The 12,323-nt window shown below is 55.9% G+C and overlaps 1 protein-coding gene across 1 annotated transcript; it reads left to right on the top strand.

Moving 5' to 3' along the window:
• The first annotated feature begins 644 nt into the window (after positions 1-644).
• Sncb (synuclein beta) lies at positions 645-8,444 on the top strand. Its single transcript, XM_005078343.4, has 6 exons — positions 645-912; positions 1,524-1,653; positions 4,530-4,571; positions 4,719-4,837; positions 7,388-7,477; positions 7,830-8,444. The coding sequence occupies exons 2-6, from the start codon at positions 1,533-1,535 to the stop codon at positions 7,860-7,862; spliced, it is 405 nt and encodes a 134-aa protein (XP_005078400.1). The 5' UTR covers positions 645-912; positions 1,524-1,532; the 3' UTR covers positions 7,863-8,444.
• The last annotated feature ends 3,879 nt before the right edge of the window (positions 8,445-12,323 follow it).

Below are 12,323 nucleotides of genomic sequence, written 5' to 3'. Positions count from 1 at the left end.
CTTTCTAGGTCACGATGCCTCCTGGCTGCCCCTCGGTGTGGTAGCCTCTAGCCTTTGCACTTGAAGGTCGGGCTCTGTGGATTACCTTCTCCCGGATTTCTACTCCAGGTCATTTCTTTGCAGAGGCCTTTGTTGTCTACCAACCCTGCCTCAAGCAATCGCCGTCTTCCTGTCACCTCTCATAGTGAAATAACCCTGTTTGCTTTGAGTGTGGATGCATTGCCTTTGTTTCCTACCTATCTCTGCGTGGGCCTCTCCCTGAGGTCAGAACCTTGGTCCTCTTTCCCAGTCTCCACCCTTGAACCTGCACCACACATCCGAGCGAGGCCCAGACAGGCATTGACTCCCTCCTTGGTTTCCCAGAAGACCTACCTGGCGATTCAAAGGGAGAGCTAAGCGGTGGGAACAGTTACTAACAAACGCGGCTAGGATTCCGATCTACCCGAACTCCCAAGCCAATGGCATCATTTCCTCCCACTCCTCTCTCGCAGCATTGCCCCCTCCCACGCTCCCCAAAGACTATGTCTCAAGCTCCAGGGTCCCCGGCTGCACGTCAGAGGCCCTCCCCTGGAGGTTGCTTGCTCTAGGGAGATGTCATCCTCCCCGCCCCCTGTCAGTCAGGCGGAAGGGGCGGCGCGGCCACCAGGGGGGGTGCTGAGCTCAGAGCTGCCGCAGCGCCTGAGCAGGAGCCGGAGCTGAGCCTGAGCGCGGGAGTAGCATCCTTGGTGGCAGCGCACCCAAGACCGGTGCACCGCTGCGCTTCTGCTCAGGGCGGGTGACGCGAGCGAGCGCTTGACCACGACCGGACCCCACTGGCCCCGAGCCCAACCCTGCCCGGCACAGCCCAGCCCCGGCGTCTGCTCGCCGCTGCCGCCACCACAGCTCCATCCCCAGCCCGGCCCCAAAACCCAGGTGAGGTGCAAGGATGGGGATCAAACCGAGGGTCCAGAGGGGCCGAGGGTGAGGTGAGGAAGGGAACTGAGACTGCGTTTGGGGGAAACGTGGGCACGGAGGTAGGAAGCGCTGGGCAGACGCGGGCAGGTGCCCTGCGGGATGCGTGTGTCTGTCCTCTCCGATTGCTACAGTCTGGGTGGATGTGCGGACGTGCATCCGTGCCCGTGTGTCAGAGCGTCCGTGCGCTTCTGAACGCCTCGTGTCCTGTGTGTGCACGTGAGCGTGTCCATGGTGTGTGTTTGTATGCAGACTGTGTGACTGTCGTGTGTACAGAAAGGCCCGGGTGTTCGTGCTGAGCCCAGCTTCCGGTTCTGCGGGCCTGCAGGTTGCAGATCTCCGGATAACCGAGATGGTGGCCCCTCCCGCATCCCGGGGTTTCAAGGACGCTAGGACTCACCGCAGCATGGCCCTGAGGCCTAGAGCTGGGGAGTGGAGTGGGTAGGAGGGGGTTCTGGGTCCAGAAGCGCGCCAATTCTCAGGGATGGAGGGAGGGGACACCACATCCCCCGGGAGGGCCAGAATGAGGGTGTGGAGCCGGCTCCTGGCACTTATGTGTTCACCCTCCCCAGGCCGCCAGGATGGACGTGTTCATGAAGGGCCTGTCCATGGCCAAGGAGGGCGTTGTGGCTGCAGCTGAGAAAACCAAGCAGGGGGTCACCGAGGCAGCAGAGAAAACCAAGGAGGGCGTCCTCTACGTCGGTGGGCAAGGGGCTGCAGGGGCTGCAGGGGGGTGCAGGGGGCTGCAGGGGGTGCAGGGGGCTTCAGGAGGCTGCAGGGGGTGCAGGGGCTGCAGGGGCTGCAGGAGGCTGCAGGGGGCTGCAGGGGGCTGCAGAGGGGTGCAGGGGCTGCAGGGGGCTTCAGGAGGCTGCAGGGGGTGCAGGGGGCTGCAGGGGGGTGCAGGGGCTGCAGGACTGGGTGTCTCCTGGGTATCAGGAAGGGTGCTCAGAGGAATTGAGGGGTCTGGGCGTGGGAATATGAGTCAGCAGATGGACGAGGTCAGTAGGGGTCACTGGGGACACAGCTAGCTTGTGGGATCGACCAGGGGGAGGTGGGGACAGGGTGAGAGCTATTGAAGGTGGGGTCCGAATGAAAGCCCAATGGAGCGTGAGCGTCAAAGTTCCCTTCTTCTTAGCCTGTCATCACTATTAATAGTGGCCTGATGGGGAACCTTTTCTTACTGTGAAATGCCACAGCGTTTGATGCTCCTGGCCTTTTTTCCTACAGCTCAGGGACACTGGGGCCCTCTGTTAACCACTCTGCCCAAGGTCACACAGCTGGGAAAGCTTGAAGCTGGGGTATGAGTTCAGCTGGGAAGCCCCACCTTCCCTGGGTATTGGCGGGCTCTCTCCAGCTACCCCCTTACACTCACGCACACGCACATGCACGCGCGTGCGCGCACACACACACACACACACACACACATACACACACACTGTCTGTGCAGTCCCTCCAGTCCACCCTCCTCTCAGCTGCCAGCTGGTGCCAGGACAAAGGCCAGGAGGTTAATGTCTCTCACCCAAAGTGTGAAAGGACTTTGTGGGTTGTTTGCATACTGAAAGAAAAGGCTGGAGACGAAGCTGGCCCGCTTGGAGCTCACATGGCGGGCCAGAGCTTGCCTTTGTAGAAAAGATACGAAAGAGCCAGATCATTTGCCCAAGGTCAGAGCACATTTGGATTGTGATCATTAAGAACATGCTGTGTGCCAAGCACCGTGTGGATGCTTAGCTGGGACGATGAAAGGGGACAGCACTGCGAACTTCTCACGGCTACGAACAGCATTTGGGCGGTGGGTGGAACTCACCGAGGGAAAGAGGCCAAAGGCGAGCTTACTGTACAGGCCGTGCGTGCGTGCGGGATCAGTCCTGAGCACTAAGGATGGAGCACAGGAAGGCAGGAAGGTGGGTTCAGGGACCGTAGATCCAGCCTGGAAAGCAGAGGGCTGGAGTCGTGGTGAAGGATGGGCTCAGGCTGGTGGGCAAGAGCCAGTTCACAAGAGGACCTTGCATGTCTGGCTGGAGCATCCTCTGGTCGCCATTAGACTGTATAAGGGAGAGAGAGACTGGCGTGATCCGGCCAGTTCAGAATGGTCCCTCCAACCTCCAGGGGCAGAGCAGATGCAGGGAGGCCAGGAGGCATTACCACCTGAGACAGGAGTGGTGGTAATTAAGCCCACCCTTGAGGCCACATCTGCCTAACCAGTCTCTGGCCTCTCTTCTTCTCTCCTCCCAGTCTCTCAGTATTGTCTCTCTGCTAATGGGCTCTGCCTCTCCAAGCCACAGTGCCTCTTCCTTGGCAGGCACTTCCTACTCTTCCCGTGCCCAGGAACCTGTAGCCTTTCACGAAGCGCCCCTCACAGCCCTGCTTCAGCCTACATTTCAGCACTGGTGTCCACCATGCCCAGTGCTCCTGGTACTCGGGTGGGGTTTTGCCTGCCTGGTTCCACAGCTTTGGCTCCTCCTCCCGAGTCTCACTTTAGAATATCCATGTTCCCCATTTCTCAGATCCCAGGCAGCGCCCCCACTTCTTGCAGTCCCTGGAGTCTAAATGTTCTTTCCCTACAGTGAGCCGCTGGCCCAGGCCTCGCACATGAAACTCGCAAACGATTTGCTGATGCGTGAATAGCGTGTAGCATGACTCTTGTCCCCTCTGCCTCCAAATTCTCGCTGGCCTTAATTTTGGGCACACTTCATGCCAGCCTGGCCTCACCCTTGGCTCTGGCTGACCTAGCCTCGTGCTCTCTGTATCGGCCTCAGCCTGGATTTACCAGCCTTTGTCCGGTTGCTCAGACTACACATGCCGGATTACCCAGACCCAGGAGGACACACACCCTGTGGTCAGAGTGTCTTTCCTCTTCCAGTCCTGCCCCACCATCCTTTGAAGACCCACCCTGCGTCACAAGTGCCTTCTACAATCTGAACGTCACCTTTACAGTCATGTGTAGCTGACATTCCCCACTCTAGTCAGAAGGAGGAACTGACCCTTGCTGGGAGGAGACACTCATGACAGACATCCATGAGACATGCATGGGGCACCAAGGGCGTCTTCCAGACACATGGCTCTCTTCCTCCCAGCATCGCTGCCTCCCATCATGGGCTACACATTCATGCAGTATCTGGGAGCGGGAGTTTCAAGTTGGCTGTGAATGCTCGCTCAGCCACTGACTGACTGCAGGGCCCGCACTGAGCTTCTGTTTTCCAAGTATGAAGAAAGAACAACTCCCACCCTCCCACCTCCCGAGCGCACACGTGTACACACACACACACACACACACACACACACACACACACACACACACTGCTGCCCAGGCTGCAGAACAGGAGAAGTTAAGAGCTCTGCATTGGCCCTCAGCCAGACTCCACTGGGAGGTGTGGGTGTTGGGGCAGGGGACCAGAAGGCCTGAGGAAATATGTGTAAGGCCTGAGTGTGATTGGCGTGGGGGTGAGAATTGTGGGATGTGGGGGTCAGGGGACCCATTGCTACCTGGGTGCTCTGCTCACTGCAGGACCCCTGCATTGGGTTGGAATCTCTGTTCACTGAGCTTGAACTCCTAAACACATGCCTCTTTCTTCCCATAGGCAGCAAGACCAAAGAGGGAGTGGTACAAGGTGTGGCCTCAGGTACCAGTCAGTCCTAGTGTTTTATGGGGGTGAGGGGTCTCCTGAGGCTTCTGTGGGGGGCTGCCCCTGGGGAAGAAAGGCTCTGTCTGGGACACTATGTGGGGTTCCCTGGCACTGAGCCCTCCCCCCCCCCACTCCCTGCTCTAGTGGCTGAGAAAACCAAGGAGCAGGCATCACATCTGGGAGGAGCTGTGTTCTCCGGGGCTGGGAACATTGCAGCAGCCACAGGCCTGGTGAAGAAGGAGGAGTTCCCCACAGACCTGAAGGCAAGTGACCCCCTCCCCCAGCACACACTGTGCACACCAGCACAGGCACCCGCCACCACCCGCTCCACCTCTACTCCCCAGCCTGAGGCACGAGCTGGCTTGTCTCCTCTCCGACAAGTCTGTGCTACCCTGGGCTCAGAATGCAGCTGTGTGAATGGCATGCTCGCTGTGGAGGGACCCAGAAGGGGCTGTAGTGCATAGCCCACTTGCCAGCATGATCCCAGATATCCCTGGCCACGTCTGAGCATGCCGTGGTTTGTCCCTTCCTTTCCTTTCACCGGATGTATGTCCACAGCGGTGAAGATGTGTTCTTAGTGGCTCCACAGTGGGTGGTCCCCTGCATTCATGCTTCCGAGGTCGCAAGACAACACAGTGCGAAGCCAGCCAGTGCTCACGACAGTGTCAGACATGCATGAGCAGTGGAGAAGGGAATGCTGTCTGTGGTGGGGTAAAACACGACCACAGGACTAGTTGAGCGTTTCCCTGGGGAGGTGCCATTTGAGGTGACATCCAAAGGATCAAGCAAAGACAGCCCTGAGAAGATATGCCGGAACTGAATTTTAAGCGGTTTTAAACGGGAGACACAAGGGTCCCGAGGCAGAAGTGAGGGGATGAAAATATTCACAGGTGACCTTAATGCTGCAGCTCCAGAGACCACACCTTTCGAGCTATCGAGAAGGAGAGCTTGGCCTGCAAACAGCGAATGCCCCATGACCAGGGTAGCAGTGAGCATGTGACCCGTCAGGGCTGTGTAAGACTCTTGTGGGGCTGGAGAGGTGGCCCAGCAGTTAAAAGCACTTGTTGCTCTTGCAGAGGAACTGAGATAGGTTCCCAGCACCCACATAGTGGCTCACAACCATCTAACTCCAGTTCCTCATCTGGCCTCTTTAGGCACCAGGCCCACAGGTAGTACACAGACATATATGCAGACAAGCACTCATACAAATAAAAATAAATCTTTTTTTAAGGCTGCTTTAACCCCCTCTACACACACATACCAGAAAGAAAGGCATTTTGGAAAGAGATCTCCCTAGTGATGGCAGCAGCCAGTTCAAGACACAAAACACCGGCAGCCTCTAGAATTCCTGCACTGCGCTGCTGCCTTTAAAATCCTGGTCTTAGCCAGGCCTTCGTGAGGCAGTGGAATGTGCCTGGTTCATGGAGGAAATGCCTCTCAAACATGGCCTCCCATGTGCTCTCTCAGCTTCCTTCAGTCTAGGCCCTGCCTACCCTCTCCAAGGGCGCCTGCTTCCCGACTTCCATCACTGCAAACTGGCCGGGCGCCTTCTAACCTCGCCCACGTGAGCGCATGGTCTTCCGTATCCGCTTTTCCTAGCCCGCTATGTTTGTGCTCTTTCTCCATGTCCAGTGGTCCATGTTCCACTCCAGTTAGGCCATGTGCCCAGGGCCGTTCTGCTACCCTGCTGTATCCACTTCCAAAGAAAGGGCTCCAGCTGGCATTTACATGGGACATGGGGCGCGGATGCTGCAGACTGAGCCAAGGCCATTAGCACGCTGCTCACATGTTCTCGCATGGAGCTATACCCTGAAGGACTCAAGCCGAGACTTTGAACTGTGTCTTTCCTGGGTTCTGGTCGTAGCTGGGTAACTTGGGACAAACTACTATTACTTGGTCATCCCCACAAAGAGAGGAATGAGCTGCCATCCTCTCTTGCAGGAGATGAGAAGCCTGGACCCAAAGCCTCGCAGATAGACAATCCTCCAAGGAGCTGAAGCTGCCGGTGGCTAAGGCAACCGGAAGCGCCGGCCTCTCAGTGCCGCAGCTCCAGGGTCCTAGGCATGTGCCAGCCCACATGTGGTCTTCTACAGCCCCAAGCTGTCAGGTGTTTACATATATGTGCTCATCTGCAGGTGGCCAGCCATGTGTCTAGCAGGCCCTCTACATGCATTAGTCATTGGTCTGTGCCCATCTGGGCAGCAGATGCAGGGGGGGAGGGGACAGTCTTAGCTCACACATCCAAGCAACACCATGAGCTGTTGCTTCCAGCTTATCTTAAAATAGCTACAGTGAAGAAATCAGGCCAAGCTCAGCCCTGGGGGAGGGAGGGATGGGTGGAAAGCGGTGGAGAGAAGGGCGCAGAGCCCCTCTCCAGACCCATGCCCGAGCCTGCAGCTCTCTGCCGCCCCGCCCAGGAGGGGAGCTTCCAGAGTTCTCTCCTGGGTCCTACAGTTAGTCCAGCAGTTTGACTGTGCCTAAACGGAAGACCCATTTGCTGTCTCCCTGCCTATTCAGTCTCAGAGACAGAGGTAGAGGCTGCCAGGTTCTGGACTGAGAGGAGCTCTCATCACTCTCCAGACTCCTAACTCCCCCTGCCCCCCTTTTGATTTCGGGGAGGGGGGAGGTATTTACCATTCACAACTCTATCTCACTTCTCACTTTTAAGACCCCCAAATAAACACCTCACCTAAACACCCCTTGCACTGCCAAGCCTAGTCTGCCTCACTCTTCCAAGCCACCCACAGCATACTAGCATGGGGTTTGAAGGAGTGCCCAGCTGCCCACACAGCCCTGCTCTTCTCTGTTTACAGCCGGAGGAGGTGGCCCAGGAAGCAGCTGAAGAGCCACTGATTGAACCCCTGATGGCCCCTGAAGGGGAAAGTTATGAGGAAACACCCCAGGTGAGGGGGCAGCAGGATGGGGGGAGGGGCATCCCGAAGACTGAAGTCATCCCGCCTGGGCGCTGGGTGGGAAGTCCCCAGCATGATAAAGTTGGGCTGGGTGGGCTTCCGTAGCTCAGGCTCCAGGAGTGGGGAGAAGAGGGCAGACAGCAGGCAGATTGTGCCTAATGCTTGCCCTCAGGCACAGCTGCCTTGGGCTATCTCAGCTGAACCCAACTCCAGGTTTCTCCTGGAGGGACACCGGTTTGTTCCTCCTCGACGGGGAGGGATCTGGCAGGCTGCGGTTGACCACTCAAGTCTCCCAACACTTCATTTATGCTCTTCTCTCTCCCACCCCCTCCCTCTGACGCAGGAAGAATATCAGGAATATGAGCCAGAGGCCTAAGGGTCCAGGAGGGCCCCGCACCAGCAGCACAATTCTTCCCTGTCCCTGCCCCATCCCTCACCCCCAGAGCCAGGGCTGTCCTTCTACCTTCTCCCCAAAACACGAGATCTTCCTTCGGCCCGAGGCACCTCCTCCGGGCCTGCGTTAGTGTCTGCCCTGCCCTTCCGTCTGTCTTACCTGCCCGCGTTCATCCCTGAGACGTGGACTGGAGTCGGTCTGGGAGCCCCGCCCTACCAGTGTTACCCCTCACCCTCCATCTGGTCCAGTGTCTGCGCGGATGTAGCATGTTCTATGTATTTTTAAACCAAGAATGGGAAAGCTATGGCTCCTTCCCCCATCCCAACAGAGGTTCTCCGAGGGGGCCCCCGGGCAGCCCCACTTGGACCCCTAAAATGTTTTTTTAGCCCAAACTAGGAGCCAGGTTGTGTCATGCCCCCCTCCCTCAGCCCGCTCAGTCCGAGAGCGGGCGTCGTGTGTTGTGATTGTGGCATGGAGAGTCCCCCACCCACCGTGTGAGCGTGTCCCTGGTGGGCTGGCCCAGCCGCCCCCAGCGTGTCCATGAATAAAGCCAATCTGTCTGTAGCTGGCGCCACCTGGGCAGAACTGGGCTTCCGGGCCCCGGACTGCCCCTCCGCTCTTTGGGCCCTGGAACACTAGCACAGGTACATGGCTAGCTACCTGAGACCTCAGTTCATCCATCTCCTATCCAAGCCAGCTCACGACCCGGAGGGTGAGAGCCACCACTGCGGCCCGCACTGGGACCCAAGTTGACTGGGAGGCGGGAAGTTAGCATTGGGCGCCACCTCCTGGCAGGAAAATGGATGCAGTGCCAAGAGAAGCAGAAGGACCGCACCGGTCTCGAGAATACGCATGCACGATCGTGCACGCGCGCCAGTCTCTGCGCGCGAGCCCGAGTGCCAGCACCAGGGCCAGAGCGCACGTGCAGACCTGCGCTCTCTATCGAGGTTGCAGCTGCGCCGCAAAAAGACGTCGCTAACCGTTAGCAGGCCCCTCCCACTCCGGTCCTGTACATTCACATTTACGCACACCTGCCCAAACGCAAACAAACAAACCGCTGGAGTCATTGACCCAGGAGAGGGCACAGCCCCCAGCAGGTGGTACTTTTCCCCTCACAGAAGCGCCACTGAAAGCTTGAGATTTCAGCGGGAGTAGGGGAGGGTCTGCAGGAAACTGGAAAGCCCGCCAGACACCTGGAGCAAACCAGGATCAGCACTAGGGGGCCCCGTCGACTCAGAGTAAGAAGGGAACTTCAAAAAGACCCGCATTGCGTGGAGGCTCCTCCTCTGCAATCACGCAGCTTTTATTGGCACACAGTGCCTGGCTCGAGGCTCCGCCCCCAACTGTGCGGCGTTCCCACTTGCAGTAGAAACCTGGTCTTGTCTGCTAAAGCCGGACAGACGCCTGATTTACTGCAGAGAAGCCCCCCCAACCTCGCCTTGACCTCCAGCTGCTTAGCGGACAGCAGCTTGCTCTATCCAGTCAGCCCCTTTCCCCGAGAGTCGTTGGCAGGAGAGGAGTTGGCAAGTCTGGGAAGGCAATTACCCTGTGTGTTCTGGTCACCTGGGCCTTCATGTCGGGAAGCAGGAAGCCGCTAACAGATGACCCTGTAAAACAAACTGGTGGGCTTGGATGAGACAGGGGGGGAGAGAGAGGGAGAGAGAGAGAGAGAGAGAGAGAGAGAGAGACAGAGACAGAGACAGAGACAGAGACAGAGAGAGACAGAGAGAGACAGAGAGAGACAGAGAGAGACAGAGAGAGACAGAGAGAGACAGAGAGAGACAGAGAGAGGAGCTGGAAACCCCATTAGGCTCAGTTACACTACTTACAATCTGCTGTCTTCTAGAAGTGATTCTCAACCTTCAAATGCGTCAGCCCTTTAATACAGTTCCTCGGGTTGTGGTGATCCCCCCAACCATAAAATTATCTCCGTTGCTACCTCTTAACTGTAATTTTGCAACTGTTATGAGTTGTAATGTGAATACTTTTGAAGATAGAAGTTTGTCAAATGGGTCACGACCTACAAGTTGAGAACCGTTGTTCTAAACACAGCAAATGCATGACCCTCTGGCTGAATTTTGGCCTCTAGATAGGGTTAATTTACCAGCATGCTATATTTTTGTAAGTTTGGATATCTGTGGTTTATGCACACCCTTTCCAGCCCTGTCTGTCCTGATTTTATTACACCCAGTTTGCGGGCCGTGTGTGTGCGTGTGTGTGTGTGTGTGTGTGTGTGTGTGTGTGTGTGTGTGTGTGTGTACCTGTTTTCCTCAGGCCCGGAATCCCATTTTAGATGTCAAAACCAGGCTTACCATCTGGCCTGTGAAGAGATTTATTTCCTCCTTCCCAAGTGCCAAATCCTACACCTGGCCCCACTGAGAATGTGCTCAGAGACCACATTCTCACCTGCCAGGGTCACTTAAATGCATTCCAGGCACAAGTCCAGAAGACGCCAGCCCATGTCTGATGACTGTGTGTGTGTGCATGCGAGTGTGTGTGTGTGTGTGTCCAGCTCATGGGGTCTGAGCCATTTCCCAAGCTCCCGGTGTATCCCAAGCATGTAGTACTTATCTTCACTAATTTCACTTAAAATAGCCCTCAATGCTTCATTGCTACAACCTCAACCTACAAAGGAGGGAATAGGAGTTACAGAGGCAATGCTACCTGCCCAGGGTTGGTTGCTGAAAAATGTCAAAAGGCATATTGAGCCCTATTCCTGACTCCAAAGGCCAAGACCTTTGGAATTTTCAGAACCTGTATTCTCTGGCTTTGAAGAGAGACGATGAAAAAATAAGAACAGGCAGATGTGGACAGACATCTGTGCAGGGTCGTGGGGACCATAATGGCACTACATACATGTTGACCTATGTGTGATGATTGCAACAGTGATGGGATGAACACATGTGCTATGCTTGCATCTGTGCTCATGTATGCTTGTGGCGTTGTCTATATGTGCTGTCTGCACCATGATCCGGTCTTACACATGGGAGCTTTGGGGAAACCCTGATGTTCTGACAGCTCAGTCTTACATGTGAGGGCTCCTGGGAAACCCTCATGCCCTGACAGCTCAAACGGTCTTACACTCAAGGGCTTTTGGTAAGCTCTGATTTTCTGATGGCTCAAAGCTCAGGAGTCACAATGTGATCAACAAGGCCGAGTGTGGAGTTGACCCTGGAGGATTATGAGTTTGGGGCTAGCCTGTGCTATATAGCAAGACCCTGACCTTCTCAGAAAGAAAAGAAAAAGAGGTCATCTCAAGCTTTGAGAGAAACAAGAGGATGTGATAGGGAGTCTGGAGGGAATGGCATTGAGCGACAGTAAAAGGCAGCCCTGGAGGTCATGGAGCAGTGAGCTGCCTCAGCCGGTGCTTACTGCCACAACTGACGAGCTCAGACTGATCCTGGAACTCACATGGTAGAAGAAGAAAACTAGCTTCAGAAAACCATTCTGTGGCCTCCATGAATGTGCTTCCCTACCCCCCAAACGAATAAATGTAAAAAAAATTAAGTCATAAAATTAAAAAATACGATGGCCAGGTCAAGCACCTCTGAGATGATGTTGGGCTGACCCTTGAATGAAGAGGACGTCAGGAGGCCATCTGGAGAGCGTGACTGTTACGGCAGGTCTGCCTGTGTGTGCAGTCGGGAAGGCCGAGACCAGCCAGGCCTCCCAGGATCCCCGGGAATATCCACCCTCACCCGGGCTGATCTTGGCTTTCTCTTCCTGTGTCTGCATTCTTTCCTCCTGGGCATCTGCTCTCAACTCCACTCTGTGGAGATGAAGCCCGTTCTTTTCAGAGATTTGCTGTATTTCTGAAGCCGTTCCTTCTCACCGTGGTCGTCTGCATCCACACCCTGGAGACTCCCGCTGAGCAGCTAGCTGGGAAACTGCTCCCCTAATGAAGGGTTAGGGGCTGTCCCCATGTCCTTATCATGCCATGTGTCTGTCTCCCCACCCCCAGCCCCAGTAATGTGGCTTCAGGGATTTCTCTGGAACTTTATTTTTGTTTTCTCTCTTCCCTATTTATAGCTCTCTCCCCTCCTAACCATCGCTGCATCCATCTGGTTGCCTAGGAACAGGCTCCTGGGCTGAGGGTGGGGGAAGGCCAGCCGGAGCCCAGGCAGGGGGAAGGAAGAGACGTTACCCACTTCCTGTGCAGCACTGCCCCCAGGCTTCCAAACTCCTACTCTGTATTCTGTCCCGTGCCCGTGGATGTTTGTTAAATGGCAGAGCAAAGTGTGAGAAGCCATAGCAGGCCTCTGTGGAGTCCTTGACAGCTTCGAAAGGGCAGGGCAGTGACTTCACTCAAGTCTCTTTGATAGCTTGCCTTAAAGAGGCCTGGGCTCATTTCTTTTCATGTAAGAAAACTGAGGTTTCCAGGAGAGTAAAACCTCCAAAACCAAAGCATTCTCCAGGGAAACTCTATGCTCTGGATTGTATCGA

This window comes from Mesocricetus auratus, unplaced genomic scaffold (genome assembly GCF_017639785.1).
Source record: "Mesocricetus auratus isolate SY011 unplaced genomic scaffold, BCM_Maur_2.0 Super-Scaffold_100013, whole genome shotgun sequence".
Taxonomy (NCBI): Eukaryota; Metazoa; Chordata; class Mammalia; order Rodentia; family Cricetidae; genus Mesocricetus; species Mesocricetus auratus.
Note: the sequence above shows the minus strand (reverse complement) of the source record. Positions and strands in the feature narration are given on the sequence as shown.